Source organism: Curcuma longa, chromosome 3 (genome assembly GCF_044706935.1).
Source record: "Curcuma longa cultivar G26 ecotype Majalengka, Jawa Barat chromosome 3, ITB_CL_G26_1.1, whole genome shotgun sequence".
Taxonomy (NCBI): domain Eukaryota; kingdom Viridiplantae; phylum Streptophyta; class Magnoliopsida; order Zingiberales; family Zingiberaceae; genus Curcuma; species Curcuma longa.
Genome location: NC_133863.1, coordinates 3,873,102 through 3,896,909, shown reverse-complemented (window position 1 = coordinate 3,896,909; position 23,808 = coordinate 3,873,102). Strand labels below are relative to the sequence as shown.

The 23,808-nt window shown below is 36.3% G+C and overlaps 1 protein-coding gene across 1 annotated transcript; it reads right to left on the bottom strand.

The window, feature by feature from the left end:
* Positions 1-34: 34 nt before the first annotated feature.
* On the bottom strand, positions 35-22,658 carry LOC141824352 (callose synthase 5-like). The gene is given in 41 exon segments (XM_074711621.1): positions 35-407; positions 502-687; positions 859-909; positions 1,022-1,819; positions 2,037-2,266; positions 2,334-2,446; positions 4,074-4,157; positions 4,226-4,341; positions 4,421-4,540; positions 4,618-4,729; positions 5,575-5,764; positions 5,837-5,905; positions 5,975-6,100; positions 6,227-6,336; positions 7,900-8,051; positions 8,133-8,256; positions 8,353-8,447; positions 8,578-8,701; positions 9,372-9,532; positions 9,614-9,698; positions 9,792-9,886; positions 9,960-10,082; positions 11,626-11,712; positions 11,831-11,880; positions 11,963-12,044; positions 12,143-12,203; positions 12,299-12,351; positions 16,874-17,208; positions 18,137-18,251; positions 18,321-18,449; positions 18,525-18,600; positions 18,715-18,791; positions 18,868-19,005; positions 19,105-19,237; positions 19,948-20,039; positions 21,360-21,452; positions 21,551-21,679; positions 21,812-21,922; positions 22,048-22,144; positions 22,235-22,356; positions 22,638-22,658. Coding segments are annotated over 41 exon segments (5,496 nt in total). The 3' UTR covers positions 35-176.
* Positions 22,659-23,808: the final 1,150 nt, after the last annotated feature.

Sequence of the window (23,808 nt, the reverse complement as noted above, 5' to 3'; positions counted from 1 at the left end):
TCGAATGGACAAAAAACAAAAGGAACTCCATTGATGTAGGATTCTTTTTTTCCTTTCTTTTTTATTTCGGAAAAACTATCGATGTGTTTCTTACCAACACATTGGTTGAATCTAAGTAAATGCTACGGTTATAGAATAGGCTAAAGATACAAAACTATGCACAATCATCACTCGGCTCAGTTGTGTTTCTTACCACCAGCCAGGATACGCGATATTTGGAGCCCTCGGCTGAAGGCTTGGTTGAACAGCAGCCTCGTCTGGAACTCGTAGGCGAAGGGGAACCAAGAGAGAACGGCGACAGGCGCGAAGATCACCAGCCCCATCACGTACTCGTATCCCCTTGCCAAGGCCTTCACCGAGGCCCACAAGCCCACCCCGTTTACTAGCGGCCGCAGTGCCTGCGATATCTGTTACAACAATAGTGTGAACAAATTAGAACCAACACTGAGTACTATTGAAGGGAGATCTGGCAGGGATGCTTCAACTTAGCGATGTTGTTACCTGCACCAAGGCCCATCCAGTTGGCATGAAAGCGAGGATACTGACAAATATATCACCAATGGTTAGATTAAGAAGGGCAAAGAGGATGCCCACCGTTCCCACTAAACCAATGAAGAGCAGTAATTTAAGAAGTCGGAACATAAGCTGGAAATCGGCACTAAACTTCTTCCTACCAAGTGATACCACCTGCGTATACAAGAGTTCTATTCAGAATGCTTTTTTAATTATTACTATAAAATACCAATTGAGAGAACCAAAGTTCACCCTGATATGAATTTAGAGAGTATTAACTCACTCTATGAAGCTAACAACAGAAAATGGAACCCGACATTACAAAAATTATAGTTGTTTTCTGACCTTCAAAATTACAAATACTGCAACGATCACTAACCAGGACAAACCGTACACCTGATCAACGAAAGAATATTAGATGATAAAAATAGCGGAAAAGAGCTGCATTGCCATGATATCTTTGGCAATCTTTCTCGCTAGTTTTTGATTGAAAATTTGAAATACTTACGATGATGCTTTTATCATCATTAGCAACATGAAGGTGGTATACAAGGCCATATTGGAAAATGAAGAAGCGCAGAGTCAGGACAATCTCAATTAAACGACCTACAAGCCCAGTGGACTGCAAGTGTTCTTGTTCTTCCTCCCACCAAGATTCCCAACTTTTGTTTGCTGGCACCCCAATTCCCCCTCTGCTGTTAATCCATTTGGTCCAATCGTCCCAGTCTTCCACTATCTTTTGCCATTCAAAGCCTGATGGGTTGAATAGGAATGGTGCAAATAACCACGTAATTACCAAGAACCACATGGATCCAGTTAAGAACAATGAGGCAGTTGGACCATCAGCTGCATTTCCATAGATCTGATAAGCTATCAGAACTATCATCAACTCTAACCCTTTAACAAAGTGACTCCTAGAATACATTCTGTAGTTCTCAGCAAACTTCACATGCCGCACCACAAAACCTCTTCCAGTTGCTCTATATTTTGCACCACCATGCAGGACGGTTCGTCCAAAATAGTGTGACTTTGTTCCCAGAGAGAATGTGAAGAAAACTGAACAGAGCTGAAGTTGCATAATGATAAAGTCTCCCATCGCAGTTCTGAACCCTCGTTCTAATCCTAACTCCATAAGCATAGGCAAGGCCATTAGTAGACCTAATTGAACCACAGATTGTGATGCCATCGCTGATTCCAGAGCAGTGTTCCCTCTCATTAGAGCTTCTTTCATAATTGCAGCCTCAGCCCCACTTAACGACATGTACAGTCTTCCATATACGAAGGTGTAGACTATAATTACAACCACCTGCATAGTGTCAGTGGATCACGAGAGGAAGATCTTCACAGTATTAAAACAGGAATGTGTTTCTAGAGATTTTTTTTATTGATCCGCTCACAAATGATAATCGAACTTGTTACTATGTGCTTTGGGAGAGGAAATTCTGTTTCTCTGATTTTTTTTCAGAATTTACAATTTTTTGCCTTCATTAAAATTTATATCTAGTAGGAGGTGTAGAGGTTACCATTGAGCTGACATAAAATCCCACAGTAGTGAAATAACATGACAGCATACGGAAGAAGTCAAAACGATGGCCCAAACGATAAATGTCTCTGCTAAGTATTTGCTCTCCATTGCCGCAAGCCACTTTTGCTTCAAAAAGTGAGATTTGATTAAGTCCAACATCTCGGCCTTTCCCAACCTGGATGTACTCATGATGTGTGATATTTCCACGTCTCAATGTTGAGTTGAAGCCTGAGTGAAAATTGCTGTGTTAGGATGAGTATATGAATCAAGCTAACAGAGACTAGCTGAAAATCACCAGCAAATATATCCTCGCTCAAGTTAATTCCTCGAGATGCCTTGCTAATTCCACCCCTGGTGATGTGAAATATTCTATCAAAGACATCTGGGTGACCATAATGAAACCGCACTCTAACCAGATAGCAAAAAGTCAGTAAACAGATCAAACTTATTAAATAGGAACAGAGTCAGCTAGATGACTCTTGGATTAGAATGAAGAATTGAGAGTTACTTCAAAATTATGACATATGGAAGAAGTGGAAATTAAGCAGACTAGATGCGCAAATCACAGTATACCATCACCAAAATATGGACGTAACCAACAATCCTTTTATTTTGATCAACAAATATTATGACACCATCAGAAATTTTGAGACAATTAAACAGCTACACATATTTCAATTTCCAAGACACTATATGATGCATGTTAGCAATATTATATAAATAAGATTATTAATCTACTGGGTTTAATCTCGCATTAGTTCTCCTCCCACTATTGCCAGCTATCATTCGGAATAGGTGCAGCAGACAGTCTCTACCCTAGGAACACTCTTGATCTTGTTTCTTCGTTTTGAGTTCTTGATTTCTCTCTTGCACGGTGCTGCCATAACCAGGAGCAGTAGACAGACTTTGTTACTGCAATGCAACTCGCAATCTCATCTTAGGCCCTTTTCAACATATTAATCTTCGCTTGCAGACTTCATTCTGACCTTGAAGGATCACCTGGATTGGATTTTTATACTGCAAATTAGAGTTTCCCCATTAACAAAAATCCTTTCCCTACCAGCAAACGCTCCTTCCCTGCCTCTACCACTGCCAACCTCTTGCTCACTCAACATCATCATCAACCTCTTGCCTTCCTAATTAGTAGGATCTTGTAGCTCCAGTCAGACAGTCGTGCTTGTTCTGCAAAATTGATTAGGGATATCTCAAGGTGCCACTTCCATTGGTATCTAGAGAACTTGTTTGCAATCGGAACAAGTCTTGTCACTGGGGGCTATTTGGTGTCGCATATCTCACTTCCCCATGAATCACACATCTTACTTTTCTTGACCGGTCGTCAGTCTCTTCTCTGAGTGTGGCTGGTGACTTCACAAGCTCAGCAAAGACTTTGACTAGTTAAAGAAAACACCATTTTCTTTCCCTTGGTGGTGCATGAAATCCGCCGCAAATTTTATGCTTAATCTTGAGTTAGTACATCCCTAATGAATAATTAAATAGAACAGAAACAATGCAATATTATTCTAGAATTTACCTCAATTCAAATTGTTGGATCACATGCCAGCCAAAAGATCAACACAATGAGTCTGTGGCAATCGTACTAAAGGATAAGAAAAGCCATAAGTGTTCCCATTTTGGATAACATGGGCATATCAGGAATGTCTGCTAGTCTTTCCATGGCTACTGGTTTGGTTATCGTTCTCATATAGCTTATATGGCTCAGCCATATGCTACTTCCTAGAAGGGTCTTGAATTTTCTGCCAACTATTGTTTGCGGTTCCTCTAATTTCATACTATAATTAGTGTGCCATTTTGGCCAACTACCTCATTAGTTCATGGAGGTAGATACATTTCTCATACATCTACATTATCCCCTCAGTTCTAGATTCAGGAGCCACATTTTCTAATGATAAATCATAACAAAGATGTAAGAAATGGAAAGTATAGGAAAAAGCAAACCTTAACTTAGCTTGGGAATAATAGCAACAAGGCCATAGCAGATGGAAAATCTATGTTTTTAAGGAAAGAAAATACTTACTTTAATGGGCTTGCAAGGACTCTTTGTCCTATTGTTACAAAACTCGTTTCCTGGTTTGACATAAACCATGCCAAAGATGAAACACTGCAAACATTTAATAGTTCAATTAACTGACACAATTATTATGACAGGACAGGGATAATTTCTTTTACCTTCCTGTGAAAATATGCTCACGTACACCAAGAATAGTAGGTTGGTGCAATCCATGGTCTTCATTGAATTCTTCAAGAAGGTTGCGCATTTTAAGTGCTTCCTCCAAATAGTTATCCTATATAAGTCATAAATAATACCACCATTTTAGGAGAAAATTCAGAAATATTAGGAGTTATTGACAGCTTCAGCATTACTTGATTCATATCAATAGTCTGAAGAGCTTCGCCGCGAGTAAAGATGATTGCATGGTTTTGATTTTCTGGTTTTCCTTCACCAATTTTTGCTGATCCAGGAAGCTTGATACGGTATATTTCCTGAAAATGACAATGTTTCACTAGTTCCACTATCTCGGAAGTAGAGTAGAAGACTTCAACAATTTTTTTTACTTTACCTGGTCATGGTTGTCAACAGCTTTTACTAGAACAGAGTAATAGACCTTATGAACCTTGTCGCCATCTCTCTCTTCAATTTCATCAATATATGCAACACGAAGAGAAGGATAGCTGCATATTTGGAAGTGTTAACTTTCTGGAAAGAGTTTTTGGTATAACAGTAGGATTTTTTTCCACAATCCCATAAGTTTTACATTTTTCAATAGTTTCATTAGATAGCTTTAATTTGCTGTTATTCTACAAAAAAATAGCTGTCTTAGCCACTAATTCACATATTACAAAGAGCTGTCTTAGCCACCTGGTGCCTAATATGTGAGAGCAGGGAAGTCTAAATTATGCAACTCACCCTTGAACAAAAAAAGGAGAATGTTTTCTAGAGTTGAAAATCCCACAGCCTTATCATTGTACCAAGGGGCTTTATCTAATTGAACTGATAGAAGCACAAGAAAGGAGCACAGTTTTCGGTAAAACATTAACTGTTTTCTTTGCAAATTGCAAAAAATAAAAACATACTAATCAATAGCATCCTGACCCCAGAGTTTTCTTCTTTTTTTCTTTTGAAAAAAAAAATTGCTGAAACCGGATAAGGTAGGATAGTAAAGGAGCATAAAAGAAACTAATAAACATATAGATTCAAAATATAGAAATGCAAATGCAGTACAAGTAAAAACATCTAGAATGAAAAGAAAATTTGGCCAATCTTTACTATCTTTACATTGAATTTAAGAATTTAACATATTTATAACATAAATCTAACTTGAGAATTATCACTAGTGACAGTTGTTTAAGTCGATAAATAGATCCAATTTAAGTATATAACATATTTATAACATAAATCCCTACCCTTAAATTCTTTTTAAAAATTTTCTTCAGAAAATATTTTGCACACAACATCTAAGTATACGAAAGAACTTCCAATGACAATGAACTTAGATGGTAGAGGGAAAAAAACATACTTAACCATCAAATTCAAGATGTCTGTTGCGCGGCGATCTCCTGAACGTTTCTGATTGCCGTATATTTGGCAAGTTGCAATATATGTGAATTTCATATCCGCTATAGCTTCAAGCTGAGCAGATAATGATCTTTGGCTCTTCCTTTGTTCCTGTTCTGGATCAGCAACTGCTTTATATCCTTGAAGTATATCTGCATGTACAATTCATAATCAACAAAATCTCAGGAATTAAAGGAATGCCTTGACACAAAAGGAGCTCTCACCACTTTCTGGAGCCATGTCAAGAAAAGCTTGAAGTTTCAAAGCTCTCCGATAGTACATCATACCTCTAACTGTGCCATGTGAGACAGATGAACAACTGACCTATAAATAGAAATAACTAGAAATATAACTTAAGGTACCAGTTCTACAAAGAGTTTGTCCCCTAAGAGAGGCCCAATGACGAAGTTGTAGAACATTCTCCTCATTTGACCAAACCTCACCCTCATGTTTGCAATTTATTCGCTCAACAAAATTGTTCCATTCATCTATCAAAAACCATCAATTGCGTTAATTCCATCAACAAATTATGAAAATTGAAAATAGATTATTTCATATATAGCAAATTAACAAGTTCAGATTTTATGATATCTATAGAAGAAATCAATCAACACCTGGATAGATTTTTTGCAGGTAAAATATGATAGACACTCCGTCTTCATTCTCCAAATCAAGATCGTTGTTAGAAAATACAGTCTCCTCACTGTAATAAGGGGTCATTACACTGCCAATGACACAGATTCATAAATATCGTTCATCATTTTGGAAAGTACACAATAAAGTGATTATATAAAGTAGGGCTTAACAAATTAACGCCAAGTCCAACAAAAATAGGATTTTTAACAAGTTCTAGCCCCTAGTTTCAAAGGGACTAACTTAAATCAAACTTCCAAATTCGTAATAAAGCTAACCAATTAGTAATTTATTAATACAAAATTGCCCAGTTGGTAGTTTAGCCTAACAATTTGTTAACCATCAATCTCAATTAAGCATCCAAATTATGTTGTGTTAAGCTTACTGATTCACCTATCAAAGTTGAGTTGAATCCAACCAAAAACTAGACATCAAATCCAACAATAGTGAGTTGTGTTAAATTTATTTTTGTTGACTAAGCAAATTTGCATATGCTCCAAGAACAATAAAGAAACCAAATGCTTACTGATTCACCCTTCAAGGTATAATGTTTTTAATTGAGTTAACTGCCACTATTGAAAAAGATTGAAGGTTCAAACAACATTTGTTGTATTCTTCAAAAGAGTGACCACTTGTCTTGAGAATCACAACAATTGACTGATAAATTCTATACTCAAACATGAACACTTCTCAAGCTTCCATCAACCAATCATACTATCATGTTTCACTCAAGAGAAAATTAATTTCATGGCATCTTGTTATACTAATATGTTATTCACTTTTTAACTAAGGTTAGTAGTACTCTGATGAAGATGAACCCAATTTGCCCTAATGATTGGAAGGAAATAGCTTCTTCTTTTTTCTTATACAAAAAAATTGAAGGGGAGCCTTTACACAACGGTAAAGTTGTTGCCGTATGACCTTATGGTCATGGGTTCGAGTCGTGAAAACAACCTCTTGCAATGTAGGATAAAACTGCATATAATAGAGCCAATGTGATCCGACCCTTCCTTGTGACCTCCCGCAAGATCTTCATGCACCAGGTTGTACTTTTTTGTACAAAAAACATTAGAAAGAAATTGAATGCATGATAAAAGCGTACAAGTACTAATTTAAAATGCAGCCTTTTCCTTGATATACCGTAGAAAATTCCTCACGATGCTCTTTTATAGTGTATACAATACATGAATATTCAGGATTAATTAATAGTCATTATCATCGTAAACCATTTTTGTAAGTATTTGTGGTCGAATATATGAATCTTATATGTTCACCGGTTCTAAGCAAGGCTATATCACTCTTGATGTTGTAGGAATTTTTAAAGTTCTCAAAAAGATACTCAAAAATCACGGAGGACAAGACAAAAAAAAAAACACATGGAGCTCTTAGGAGTTAGGATTCACATGGAGACCTTATTCGGCCCAATCTAGATTTGGAGGGAGATTAAGGCATCTAAATGAAGGTTCTTCTACAAAGTTGTCTTGTCAAAAATATGGATTTAGTAGGAGCACATTATATTTTGCACGTCTTAAAAATATGGTACTAGTGAGCAGTATCTTAGAGTGTAAATAAAACAGTTCAATGCAATATACATGATAAACTCAAATAACTAGATCTGATTGCTAATTGTAAATTGAACAACCAGGGACCATACCTGAATGATAACATTTTCCGAACCCGAGGTGCACGTGGCATTTCCATGAATAAAGAGTTTGAGAAAAATGCTATTCTTCTACGAGCTTCAAGGTTAGTAGGTACATCTATTGCAGATTCTTTTACTGTCAATAGGAGGTACAACCGATTAATCTGCAATGTAGGTTATAAGCAATTCAGCTATAAATAAATATGATTGCAAACAGAAAACAACAATCATTAAATTACACCAACCTGTTCTTCCCAATGTGGTGTAATCATTGGTGGAAACACTATCGAAGGTTTTGAACCTGCTCCAGCAAAAAGTTGCCCTCGAGGTACAGAATCTTTATTACCGTGGCCAAGCTCAACCAACTCTCTAAAAGCAAATACAATATTAAAGAGGTCAAACAGTTATATTAGAAACAAAACATGGCGAAGTCAAACATTCAGAAACAGCTACTAGTTCACCAACCGAATCTCATGAACCATCATATCACGGGTGACCACTTCCAGCATGTCTTGAAGCAATAGAACAACTGTGTCAAACTTAGACGCATCACCCACTTTCTGCAATATTAAAAAGGAATAGGAATGCCATCCTACTTTTGAAACAAAACAGTTTCTTTCTCTTGATGGAACCCAAGCGGAATAAAATATAAAAAGATATAGAATATTAAAGATGGAAAATGTGACACACCAAGATTTCTAGAAGCTCCACAAACTTTTTGCACAATGTTGGCAGGGCACTCATCCTGAAGTTACTGAGGAAGGCATTCTTTGCTATGCTAGCTTCAATTTCCCTAATAATTATGCCAATGATCCTGTCACAGAAGGATACGTTTAAATTTGGCATATAATGACACCAGGTGGAAATCGATTTCACACAAAATATGAGAATATCTAGCCTTTTCTCTCTTATCATCCATTAAAACATGCTCTCAACATGGCATTGAATAAAAATTGTGGATAATTAAAAAAAAAACAGTTTTTGGCAGATTCATTGTTGCCTAAGAAAACAAACTATGAGGACGATTCGACAGATCACTATGGATGTCTTTCCACATATGACTGCAGTATCCTATCATATTTGCAGAAAAAATATCCTAAATTGCCTTAATGAAGTTAATATGGTAATCCTTGAAATCTAAGATCCCTTTGATGTCGTTGCTTATTAAAGAAATAGACTTTGCAGCTTAAGCCTCTTAAATTCCTAAGCTCTGAGAAGCCATACTGTATCGATCCATCTAACATATTAAGATCAAAGGTATGTGATTTTTTTCTTTTTTTTGGTTAGGAAAGCAAAATAACTTGCAAAATGATTTCCCAAATCATCTTCCTAGCACCTCCATCATTTGCTAGTATAAAAAAAGGAAAAATCAGTAAAACTCTAAACTTCAATATGAGCTGACGGAAATGAACAAGTGTCAGTAGACACCGTAAGGTGTGAAACAAAAACAAATACCAGGTTAGAGGAAAAAGGATGAAGAAGACCTTTTCTCATTCTCCCCAACTATCAGAAGATCAAGTACTAGTTTAAAGGACTCATAGCATTCAATGACAGCACATTTCATATATTCATCCACACATATTCTTTTCCAAAGATCAGAGTCCTTTGATTGAAATTGTGCAGCCATATCCAATGCTATTGGTATCTGTTCCACAAGTTGATAAATTACTGAAAGAAAAAATGACATTAACATGATAAGAAGCACCAAATCAGTGTTGATAAAGACCTTGCTAGCAAGTAGGAACGGTGGCCATTGTATTATCTTGAGGCTAGGATCTGAAGAGTAAGGGACTAGCAAAAGATCCACCTCTCTGAATTAAAGAAGGAAAACAATATGAAATTGCCAGAACAATTAACCAAAAATTGTTGGATGTAGCAACAAGAGTAGCATAATGAAGCCTTACCTATCATTTATAAGATCCTCTTCTCGGAAGCTACATATTACATCATTCCATAGCTGAGCAAACTTTGCTGCCTCAGTTCTCTTGTTTGGAGATGCCTAAATTTTGGTAGTTTTAGATACAAAAGACCAAACTGTGAATATGTTTCCATATTAATAGTTGCAACAGAACCTCAGAAAAGTGCTTCGAGAGTGAGAATCGCCTTTTACGAACTTTCTCAGATGGTATAAGATATGCGTTGAAAGCTCCAGGCAAAGAGTGAAACCTCGATCTCAGCATGCTAAGTGTCCGTATCTATAAAAATATGGAAGCAGAAAGCCATCCATCAGATGTGAGTTAATTAGAGAATGAGAGACAAATTTTCATCCCATATACAGAAACTAATGGGATAGAAAATTATTCTAATCACTATGTATTCGGTTTATCAGGTTACTAAATACTGTCAATCTATGTAAAAATGAAACAGAGAATTATGAAAAAGAAAAATTTCTTGGAAACAATATGAGGTGAAAAAAAGGTGTTTCGAAGTTGAATGACTAACCAATGATATCTCAAAAGCTCAAGCTTTAGGAAATGATTCAATTGAAATATTTATACTCTTCTCACACCTAGCTCATGTATAAGATGGTAATACTTATTCTATTGGCATAACCCCAATAGTCAATGAGCCAAATTTGGAATTGAGACCATCAGCATTCATATGTGCCATCTTGGGTCCGGCATGCATGGCTCCTCAGGTAACTCAGGGCAATGCTTAGTAGAACTCAAAGCAAGTGTCTCATTTTCTCAACACGAGCTTGGTCGTGGTTCTTCTCTCGTGTATGGGACGAGTCATACAAAGGTTAGTTCATTGGATCAAAAATTAAATAATGAAAACATAATATAGAAGATAAAAGAATTTTAAAATACAAAAAACTCATTAAGAATTTAGAGTCATTTGTGAGCATTTTAAAAAATTTTAAATTAGTTTAAGTACAAAAGGGGTAATATATGCAGTTTAAAAAAAAGAGGGGGAATAGGTTATGGGTCATTCTCGGCCCAGCATAGCAATGTTTTTGACATAGAAGGGATTTGAACATGGGAGCATCTACTCTGGCATTAAAGATGCTAACATCTCAAAAAAAAAATCACTCTTAGAAAAGAGAGCAATCTATACATTTATATTCTTACTAAGTTATTATAACCCATAAGTTATTTGGAAAAACAATATTTTCAGCTTCGACCTAGCAAGTCAAGCTTGGCGTCAAGTTCATAGAATGTTATTGTGCATTAATTATAAAATATCCTGTTCAATATAGGCAACTTAGTGATTAATGCTAAGATCGCAAAAGAAATCCTGGATAATTTGTGAAAAATAGGACCTAAAGAAACCTTCCTACTGGGACAACTTCAGCAGATTATGTTGACCAACTGTTTCTGTCGAACCTTATTGTTATGAGGCAAAGAAAATTAAGAAACAACTCTTCTTCTAGTGTATTGTGGCAGCTGGCTCAGTGCTATGCATGGTACCAATGATACTAGTCAATGTAAGAAGAGCAGTTGCTGCTGCCGGATGCACAATTTCAGCTGGCTATATGGCCATGATTTGCATTACCAACCAGAATGCACTAAAATAGTTCATTTCACTTTCACGTTCTAACTACCTAGTTGCAAGGGTGAAATAAGATTTTAAAGTCACGTGGAAATGACATCGCAGGATTCCAAGATGTGACTACCAAACTAAAAGTCTCATTAAAAGAGAAACGAGAACAATAAAATAACTAAGTTTCCTCGGTTTGTTTAATTAACAGGAAGTGAAATGGAACTGATTAAAATGGATGGTTTTGCTGGCTCACACCTCTCCAAGTCGACCAAATGCTCCAGAGCCACCTCCATATAATGTGGAAAAAATTGCATACCATATTTGGGTGTCCATGAAGTACACCTGCCAGAGAAAAAATTGCCATGTGTAATTTGCTTTTTGGCTTGTGAAACACTAGATAAGAAAAAATGATTAGTATACACTAAATGTATCCAATTAAAGAAGAAACATGCTGACTTACCAATATCACGGGAGCCCACAGTGAGACAACAGACCCAAGATTACCAGAAGCTGCATGAACCAGAAGCTAAACAGCTTGAACAATTTCTAATAAAAATAAAAATAAAAAAGGAAAGGGAAGAGAAATAATTACAGTTGGGGAAGAATTCATGCCAGGCATAATGAATGTTGTGCACATTCATTATAACCTTTGTGGGCATTACTAGAGGTTTTATCTGCCAAAGAACAAACAATATTTTGATAAGAGTAAGGTAAAATGATATTTTTCTTAATATAGATTTAAAAAAAGAGTAAAAACAAATGGAGAAGGCACCTGAAAGAAATAACTGAAGGCAAACTTGCATGTCAATAGCAAAACCCAGAACAGAGTATACCTAGAAAAAGAGAACAAATCCAGGTAGCAGTTTGAGAGATGTGTAAAAATATTCCTATATGTCAAAAGAGAATCAATCTTTTATGGCAAACTCACTTGAATAATGTAAATTGACTCTCATGCATACCACGGCCCACATAAACTCTTGGCTGAGATAAAGATGTTAACTTAGTTGAGAAATCTACACATTTTTTTATTAAAAAAAATCAGTGTTTATATTGAACTCTATTACAAGTATTTTACATCAGCTGTAGCAACAAAAGTACGTCATATGAAGGAGAATTGGCACATCAACTGCTAGTTATAATGATGCAGTAAAATGACTTATCCACATTGAAGCCTAGTAACTCCACTCTCATACTCTCATAAGCAGTCTTTTTTTTTGTAATCTAGGTATTCAACTCTTACAATCCAGCTAATCGTGGAAGTGACTGGCCCGGTCCCATGGAACTTTTCTACCAACCACCAGAGTACATTGGGAAGCATAGATGAGTTTTGACGGACTGACCAACGTCACAAGTTTTTCAAACTTCCCAAGTGTAATGTGTCATAGGTGAGATTTAAACCCTCGTTGCCTATGAAGTCCGTCCCATCTCTTACCATCACACCATAGCTCCGGGGGTTGGTTCTTACATCTTTATGCCAAAGAACAGTGAGAGATTCAAGGTTTAATAGTAGGACCATATATCCTCACTATTAAAAAAAATACTTTTCAAAAACTATTATTTAACATTTATAGTTTTATCTACATACTAGCTTTGAATATCTAGGATTAATATAAGCATATCAAACTTTTCATCATCGTCATACCATGTACCATAAAACATCAAAAAATATGTATATGAAGAATGTTATAATAATCAATATGATATATTTTATATACAGCAAGTAATAACTTTTATAAGACAGATGACAAAATCAGAAAGTCAGAAACTATAAAAGATTCTGCTTCATGGAAGTTATAAAGAATTCTGATATAATCCAAAAATTTTCTTTTATGGTATTTGTATGAAAAAATAATCTACTTATACTGAATGCCAAGCTTTAAAATGTCTATGTTGCAAATATACTTCATTAGGTTAGGGTTCTTAAGAAGGAGTTCTTACCAATTTAGATACAACTTGCAATTTCAATTGCCAAAGTCAACTAGGGTCTTAGGACCATAAAATACTCAAGTCTGGATCACAATGACGGAATGGACCGCTCCTTTGTAATATTGTATCAAAATCAAAGTCATCTCTCACTTAAGATGAACAAGAGAGGACAGTTGAAACAAAGTGTTCCATACGCACAATCCTACATAGACAAGTACAAGTAAGGTGTCCACAATGCCCTTAGAGCATTCCTCTCTTAAATTGCTAGTAATTTTATGATGAAATTTTCTTTGCCCCACTTCCATACTCTTCATTGATTAAATTTTTTGAATGTTATTGATAGATAGACCTAGAAACAACTATAAGAATAATAGTTCTCTATACTCTAAATCACATTCCATTGGAAGAGGATGGTAGAAAAGAATAATAAAATAGTATTTAAGTAGAAGTGCAGATAAGTTACTAAAACTATATTGTTACTAAATTCTCTATGGGTCACCATATGGATCTACTGTTAAATCTTCTCTTTGTATTTACAATTTTCGTTTGCTATTGTAGGAAAACCACAAGCTTTTTCACATTCTATGTTACTCGGACATGGGAAAGAATATTAAACAATCGTGCTGAATATGAATCTTAAGTTATTTTCTCAAAATGAGGCATGAAGAGGCATTGAAAAAGGGTCCAATTCTAAAATTGATAGATATATGCTATGGCTTATATAACTCATACAAGTTTATATTTATATAACCTAACTTATGTGAGTGATAACGGTTATAGCCTAATATACAAGTCAAAAACTTATATAACCTAATATAACACTTATAGGCTAACTTTACCACGATACCTTACTCTAAACTCCCACCTCTTGCACATGAGCCATTTCCTTCCTTTTCTCCCAACACGAGGCACTCCTTTCCTTGGATGCAATGTGAGGCGCTCCCATCTCTTGCGACACGTGTTGAACTCCATTGAACCGACGCTACTAAAACCCTAACCCACATCTAACACGAGTTGTTCCCTTCCTCCTGATGTGAATCACTCTCTTTCCTCCAACGCGTGATGATTCCACTTCCTTGCAATGCAAGTAGGTTTCCCACTCACTTTTCTTTTTCCTCTGGCTCACTCTTGCTCTCACAGGCAAGTTTAGCTGCTTCTGATTCATTTTTCGTATCTGCATGCATGACATGTATCGGTACGGTGTAGCAAAACACCACATCCGCGAGTTCACCATTCATGTCATGCATGCAAGAATCAAGTGGTTTGGTCGTTGGTGAAATAATTTGATATATAGTGAAGGACATTGTTATCAAAGAGAAATAGGAGGGGCTTGTGTTCCTCGAATAACCCATGGGGGCCCCTGGTTTGACTCGAGTCCGATCCTGGTCCCTCCCGCAAGTCCGGTCAGCCACAACCACAATCTCGATTGACCCGGTTCTCTCCCCTTACTTCAAAAGAGCCGAATCATCCCTCCGTCTTCTTCATGGCCGAATAGCCCATTCGGCCATTCGGCCATTCAGCCACTCGGCCATCCGGCCAGCCGATCAGGCCATCCGGCCATTCAGCCACTCGGCCATCCGGCCAGCCGACCAGGCCATCCGGCCATTCAGCCACTCGGCCATCCGGCCATCCGGCCCTCCGGCCATCCGGCCATCCGGCCAGCCGACCAGGCCATCCGGCCATCCAGCCATCCGACCAGGCCATCCGACAAGGCCATCCGACCAGGCCATCCGACCAGGCCATCCGCCGAATACCCATTCGGCCATGCTCCTAAGCCGAATCCCTCATTCGGCCATACTCCTGTGCAGAATCCCCACTCGGCCACACCCATCGCCGAATCCTCATTCGGCTGTAGCAAAAGCCGAATCCTCATTCGGCCACAGCCTCCGCCGAATCCTCATTCGGCCCTAACCCTTTGCCGAACCCTCATTCGGCCACAGCCCCCGCCGAATCCTCATTCGGCCCTAGCCTTGCCCGATCACTCCGCAACTCTCTGGCCCACCTCATCAGGCCGAATCCGAGTCCTCAGCAGACTCCTCAGCAGGCCGAATCTGAGTCCTCAGCAGACTCGCCTTACAGTGCCCTGGCATGTCCCATCATGTTCTCTGACCGGCCCACGCCCTTCATTTATTATCGCCGCCTTCTCTAACACCCACGTGGGCAATGACATGACGGCTACCTACCAGAGATGGGACTCTGACTATTGTGCTCGATTGTTCCTGACACCTCATTAATCATGATGGGACACCCTCTTAATGGTGACGTGACAGGTACACGCTCATCTCTCCTTAAAAGACCACTCCGTCGGACAGGTATGGGGGGGCTGAATCCTCCTCCGAACTCTCTTGCTCTCTTTACACGCTCGCTTGGTTTCCCCATTTTGGAATAGAGAGGTCGTGATCAACTTAGATAATTACTTAAAACGGATTGATAAAATAGGGATGGTTTGATGAAAAATTCAACTAAACCAACCTAGAAATTAACCAAATTTAGCTCTGATTTTTAGATTTCTGAATATTTTGAATATTTTTATTATACCATTTGGTTTCATATTTCTATGCATAACACAGTCAAAATTTATAATATGTAGTGTTTTTATTATACACGTTTTTATGTTATATAATATATATTGAGCCTACTCATTATAAATTAATACGTAAATTATATACCAAGGTAGAGGAATTGTTCCACTAGTTAATTGTAACTATAACCCTACGGAAACATGGGGATTCAGTGAAACGTTGAAGCATGGCCAGAACTATACATCGAATGGTAGTCATTTGGACGAGATCATAGTGAAAAATTCTACATGTAGTTTGCCTAGTATTCGAGAGCAACAAGTAAATCTTATCATCTTCTGTCTTTTTTTTCCTCTTTTACTTATTCCTCAGCCTTCTCTTTTCCCTTCTTCTCCATGTCACTAAATTAATGTCTATGGCAACAAAATATGTTTATCCTTCTCCGCTGACTCTTCTTCTTCTCTATCTTGATCCCCTTCTTTCTCGCTTTGCCAACTAACACCAACTTACGCCAACACATGGTGTATTAGACGACATCAAAATGATTCCATCATGGATTCACAAAAAGGTAGGATACAAGCAGATGTACTTTACATTGGACAGTATATGTCAAATGTACAGTCTAACCCCAGGAAATCAGAAATTATTTGTAAGCCAACTTAATTCGATGCAGTTTAAGTTTTCAAAATTTCCATTCATAGGTTTATTAAACCAGCAGGCATTTCGAAATAAAAATGGAACCAATCGGTTCAGGCCAGGTTTTTTACCAAAACCCAACTGAGTTCCACCCTTACAAATGGTTGGCATATATGTACATTCTTGGGAGGAGCTCCAAAAGAGTCATTGGTTCAATTAAGAAATTAAAAATCAATTATGGTCTACACTGAAACAAATGACAACTAGAGACTTATTCGGTATTTCCATGGGTTTTGTTGGATGAATGGCTTGACAACACAGGTTTCTGTAACTTTGTTATTTGTGTAGACTAAGTCCTACACGATCTAAATTTCACAAGGAAGACCTAGTTATTAGTATATAAGAGAAAGCAATATATCTACCTGAGACCACCACATTAGTAATCGGATTATATGCCAATCTGAATTCTCTATCCATCTTCGGAGCATAGGAAACAAGAACAAGAACGCTGCTAATATGTTTGGAAGCATGTACAATGCCACGGTTATGATATATAAAGGTGGGACCCCTTTTACTTGATGTAGCCACTCTGTCAAGGCTTCCCAAGGAAGAGTTATATTTGATGCTGAATCAACATAGAAGAAAGGAAGAATTATAACCCATGCAACACTGATGAATATCTTAAGAAAATTTCGTAAGACATCAGTGAATTTCCATCTGTGGTAGCCAGGGAAATTTAGAACAAGGTCAAGAACACCTGTAATGATAAAGGATGTCAACAATGTCAGTGATATTCTTGAAAAAAAAAAACACGCGAAAGAAAATGAAGCATAAAATAGCAACAAAAATACAAAAAATGTGATAGCTAAAGGATCTCATGGCTGAAATTTAACCTTAAATTCAGGTTTGAGGAAAAACACAAAACCATCTAATTAAGTTTTAATTTTGTCAAAATTAGCAAGGAATAAGGAGTACCAAAGTTTAAGAAAATAATTGAAGTCAGATTTTCCACACGATTAAATATACTTCTGCCTAAATCCTAGTGCAACAACATCCAAAACTCCGCAATCCTTAAGCCTTTACATACAAAATGCATTGCATTTTCTTATTGCTTGTTATGGGTCACATAATATTGCACCGACTGTGTTTTAGAATCAGAAAAAAAAAACCTTGCCATTTGACTAAGTTCTCTGGCAAGGTGACTAAAAGAAGTTGCTACCTTCTTGTTTATGCAAAGTGAGTGAAATATCTCAATCAGGATAATACGGAATAGCTTCCAAATCAATCTTAACCTATTGATCCGCAATAAATACTGTGTAGTCACCAACACAAGCTACATACAATCACAGTACAAGAGTCCCGAGAACACATTCTTCTATGTTCTAAACAAAAAACCAAAGACATTGGCTTAAGACTTTCCGTATCAAATTCTCTTCCATTACCATCTTCTAAAGAAAATTTGGCCTTCAAAGTCAATGAAGATCTCATGTAATTTAAAATTCTGGTCAGTCATTCTACAGGAACTTATTTATTCCAAGTGATTTTTCGTATAAAATATCCTTAACAAGATCATACTCGGCAAAAAGTCCATCAATGTTAATTGCAGTGTGTGACTTCAAAGTTTAAACATTATAGTAACAAAAACAAAGGTGCAGTTAAAATTTAAACTTTAAAATGATCGTTACTTTGAAGGAGGCGTAAAAGCGCTGCTGTAATAAAAATACTAGAAATTGAGTATAATATATGTTTCTGAAATATATCTGTCAGTGAATAGCCACTCCACGCCACAATTAACATTGCCTGGACACAAATAAATTTGGATTATAATCAAGGATGAAATTTAGCAACCATATATGCACTTAGTAATACCTGTAGTGCAAGTATATAAAAAGTCCACATGCGATCAAAACTCCTAAATATGTGCCAAAATGTTCTTGTCTCGACAAAACTGGATTTTCCTGTGCTCTTATTAGAGGCATTTTGTGATGAACTTGCTGCCTGTGATATAGCTTACCAGTGTGATTCTATTTGCATAACTTCAATTCAGTTATAAACGTGACAAATTCATCATACCCTTGTTTCCCGGATGGCTTTAAAGAAATCCCCATCATCCTTCATTGGCCACCCCAAAGAAAAGCAATCAGAAAACCTGATGATTAAGCAATTAACTTCAAGAAAAGAAATAAATAGAATATACAAATTCTCGAGAAAAAAAAATGTAGGGACAAATTATCTATTAATTTGAACAAATTTCTTAACAAACCAGAAGTATTCATTTAGATCGTCATAATTGCACCAAGCTGAATATGAGGCTTTTCCATTGTTACTCTTTTTAGCTTCCTAACAAATACAATCAGCAGATAGTCATTTAAATGTGATTATTTAGTTTTTTCCGAACTATTATAACTATGCACACCTGTTCAATCACACGATAAATTGGACTGATTACTTTCTTCAGGAATGCCTCATCATCTACCCCATATGAAGGCCTGATATTCTCCCCCGTCACAACATTGACATTCCCAGCTAATAGGCCATTGAGCTCGTATGCCATCTAACATCAGCACAATTTACTTAACAAGAAATCATTTAGAAAATAAAGTTTTCCCAATCGAAGATAAAATAAAAGCATATTTCAGAACAGGGATTTCACATTGTGGAATATATAGGCCAGGCATTCAGGCATAAAGCGGACGTTGGCAGCTTCTCCCCAGATAAGAAGAAACAACCCCATATAGAGGATCTTCCTTTGCTGGATTTCTTGTTGTTGTGCACCTTGTGGAAACCTGAATAATTAATCAGACAACTTTTTGTAAGCGATTTAAAGCATTGAAACAATGGTAGTTAGGATTGTGATCTGAACCTTAGGATCTTATGGTCCAAACAAACTTAGATGATGTAGATCCCAAATAGGAACTAAACCGGCTGGGAGCTTAGGAATCTACATTCTAAAGATAAGCTCCTTCATACTTCCTCATCCTTCATAGGTTAGGATCTCTATCCTATTGATCTGATAATGAATATCATTAACAGTTTAAAGCTTGACATCTGTTGGAAATAGACAATCTTTTTATGTCATATCATTTTGAAAAACTTTTAATTTGGAGTTCATTTTAACTTTTAATTAGTAAATCATTTTTAACAAATATCAATTGTCCATCTAATTAATATCATTCAACATATAAAAGGTGTTGTATAATGATGCTACACATTAAGAACTGAAACGCTGTTCTCATCTATAATATATGAATGAACTAAATATGTTTAATGATTGTAAAATGATATAGTTTAAAATTTTTATATAAATTTTTCTATATTTTTAAAAATACATATATGACAAAATATAAATGTAAAATATAGTTCTAATAGACAATTTAATTAAATTGTATTTTTATATTCCAACACCTATGAATCTCTCTCTACTTAGGATCTCAAGGACCTCAATCTGACGACCTTTGTTGAAACAATAGGCCCAACCATATTTATGAGAAAATACCTTAAACTATGTCTGCGTCCTAAAAATTTGCACCACTGTTTGTAGTTCTTGAAAAGTTTATTGATAACTGCATCAATGGCTCGATCATCCAGCTGTGGCAGGGAACTAGTTTAGCTAAAACCAGGAGTTTATATCACAAAAATACTAGCTTCAAGGGAAAGAAGACAAAGTCGTGCGATCAAGAAACTAATAAATTGCTTGTCAATTATACACCTGATGGATGCATAAACCAGAAAATCATAATCATGTGGACACACAAAAGCAGGAGGATGACAATTATGGAGGTTAATAGCTTAATCCTAGCATACCAATTTCACCGCAGCAAATTTGAAAATAATGAAAATGATGAAAAAGACACAAATTACTTACCAACTAAAGCATGTCCTTTTTAAACCAGCTAGTAGTAATTAATTTTTTGGGCAACCATGGTACCTATATCTTGACTGCATAGTTCTGTTGAATGTAAGAATCTCTATTGGATCTGCTATAATTTGCATAAGAATCTGGACTTCCACATTCAGGCAATATCACTGCACGTACTTGTCATGTAAGGTACACCAACATACAAACATGGTATCCTGGAAGTCATCACTTTCTTAGACGACTTTATGAGATAGCCCTGTGTATGTGTGAGTACGATATACATGCCCCATGACTTTCTCAGGTATTATGCATACTTTTATTTATAATTTTTTCTAGCAGTAAAAACCTTGTTTGATATGCGCACTCTTAGTGTATCGTAATTTTGACAATTGCCATAAAGTTTTAAGTTGAACAATTTTTGATTCGTTACATTATTTTAGCATATGACTTGCTCAAGATTTGTTCTCATTAAAAGCACAAAAATCTAATATAGCATTTAGATTGACAATTAGTTCTAATATTAACAAAAGAATATCTGCGAGGACAATATTGTTCACCTTGAGAATGATGACTCACAAACCATGTAACAGAACCATGGATTCCTATCAACAATAGATCTTTGAAGTGTAAAAATGCAATTTGATGACTCTTTAAATCAGTCTTACTTATATTTATTTTATTTTATTGTTCTCATTAATATTTAAATTTTAAATAGTTAATAATCCTCCAAGCGAATATCCTAGAAAAGATCTCCTATGCAGAATCATGTACACGTCGCTCATAGAGATGCATTATTTAATTACTGAGAGAAACAGGGTAATAAAAAACAATAATGCATTATTTGTGTTCGATAAGGTTTTGAAGCCTAGCTTATGAAGTCAAATGCTATCGATGAAGCGAACAAAACCACAAGATATCCAGTATCTCTTCAGACACGAATATGAAATCATCAATAAACATGTCAGACAGTATCCATACTTCTTGCTAGTGCACCTTTCCAACATGAAAGCATAAATGAGTATTAATGCAACTAAGAAGCATGTGCTTGCCTTGTTAATAGGCTCGGGTTTTGGTGTTAGCCTTATGTGAACATTGGCAAGGAGCAGGATCAGATGCTCTCTTTGATTCCTTACACTATCTCTCTGTAAATTAAAAATAAAATCAATTTGAAATTATAGACAAAACCATTGTTTCATCACAAAGAAACAAAAAAAGATAAGAAAGCTTAAGAACCTTCTACCTGAAATCCAAATACAACCCTTAACCAATCAAGTAGGTCCAAGTCCCCAGTCTTTTGACTTTGCTGATCAAAGGAAGAAGGCCAATTCAAACCTCTTGTGTTCCTCAGGGCAGTGACAGCTGCTTTAATCTGAAAAAAAAAATTTGAAGGTACATTAAGGAACTGATTAATTAGAATCTAGAACAAGATAACAATCCTGCTTATGTTAGCTAACCAACGATTGACAAATATTTTGCAAGTACGATGGCTGCAAAAGAATACCTCCTCAAGCTGCATAATACTTTGTGAAGCACCAGCAGCATCCAAGGGAAGGATGTTGTACGGCACATAAATTTCTGTTTTTTCTTGGACATCTTTTGCAGCGGCAATAATCTATCCAAAAGGCGTACACAGGACTTATAAGAGAAAAGTTTGTGTATAAATACAAGATGTTCAAAACTCTTAGTGGGTGAGATAAATTGAAAATTGGCTCAGTAAATATGGGCAACTAGACAAACCTCCGGAGCAACTTCGTCAACTTTTTCAGTCTTATTAACAGCACAGAGGACTTCGAAAAGGACGCCGGCTGTTTGATAAGCTTTGGCAAGTTGAGCTCTGCCAAGAGGAATAAAAATTATTGATCATAGATCAAAAAAATCCATAAAATGTCACGAAATAATAAACACCAAGTGAAGTCAGGCTTACCGATCTGCTTGCTCGCCCTTGTCCAGAGCACGGACGTAGTTCTCATAGTATTGCTGATAGAAGCTCTCGATCTCTCGAGTATCATTCTTTTTTACCCTTTTAGCGAGACTGGGTGTATTGTCCTAAAAAATTGGACTCATATTATTCTGCTTGTCATCGAAAAAAAATCATCTTGTTCACAAATCATGGCAACTTAATGCGGTAAATTATAAGAAACATGGAAGTAGAGAAGAGAAAACAAAGAATTTATTTCCTCTAGAGTAATTCGCAATAAGAGTAGATCTTCTGAAACTGGCAAACAGAGTTTAATGCCGAATTCATTATCACCCCCTGAATGGTACATAAGATATATATTTGGCGAAAAGCAACAAATTGCGAAGTTGAAACAAAAACTATACCTTACCTAACTATAAAAAATTGCCATTCACAATTACAAAGAAGAAGCCTTGCGAAAGCTAGGTTTAACAGAAAACCTCTCGTCTAGGGCGGACGAAAAATTAAAGGCCAGAAATTAGTTATCCATCCAGAAACACCATGTTTCATTTCCCACTGATACATCCATTCCAGGGCGATCTACAGATATTATAATCAAACGAATACAAAATTTGAGCAAGAAATGCCCAATCTTGCAATTGAGGCACAAGTAGCGACGCGACAGGGTTTTACTCTTCAACGTTCGCTACACACCCAATCCAACAATCAGCACATCGTACAGACTTGTCTATGCCCAGGAGAATAGCTTTATCCTCCATATGGTTTTAGTCAGGTATTAATGCAATCTGTACGATCTTCTGCCCATGTAAATCGGAAATCAAAAGTTGAGTAAATTGTGCAGCCCATTGGAGCTGATCATATGGTAAATATAAAGGGTCCGCCATGGGAAATATTGCCAAGGGAGGAGGATTTCTAATGTAGATGAATTAAGTGAAAGAAAAAGTGGCGAATAAAAATGAGAAAGATAAGAAAAAAGAGCTTGCAAAATGTGAATATATATATATATAGTATATAGTATATAGTGTCACCTTAGTTTAAGCATAGCACGGCCTTGATTGCAAGCTTTAAAGCTGAGCCCGGTTTGATATGCAAATTGGATCACATTGTGTTGGACTAATCAGTGTTAAACTCAACTTTAGTTTAAGTTCACAAAGATCAATAGTTTTTATAAACAAATAATTTTTATTATAAATATATAAACATATAATAATAATGCAATTCAATTTTCACTTTTAGCTCCACTCCCTCATCCATATATGAACCTAATGTGTTTCCCACATACATCTCTTTTTTACCTCTCCTATTCCCTTGTAATTTCCTCTCTCTAGAGCTACACATAAAAAAATGATCCTCCCTCTTAGTTCCCTCCGTTATAGCCCCTCACTCCCAAGATCAACATATACCCTCTTTAATTTATCATTTCCTATCAATATTACAGTCTCTTTATATATATATATATATATATATATATATATATATATATATATATATATATATAGTGCAATAACCTCCATCAAAAAAACATATTGCTTTTCCTTTTTTTTCCAAAATAAATTGTTTTCCTCATGGCCATGGCGAAA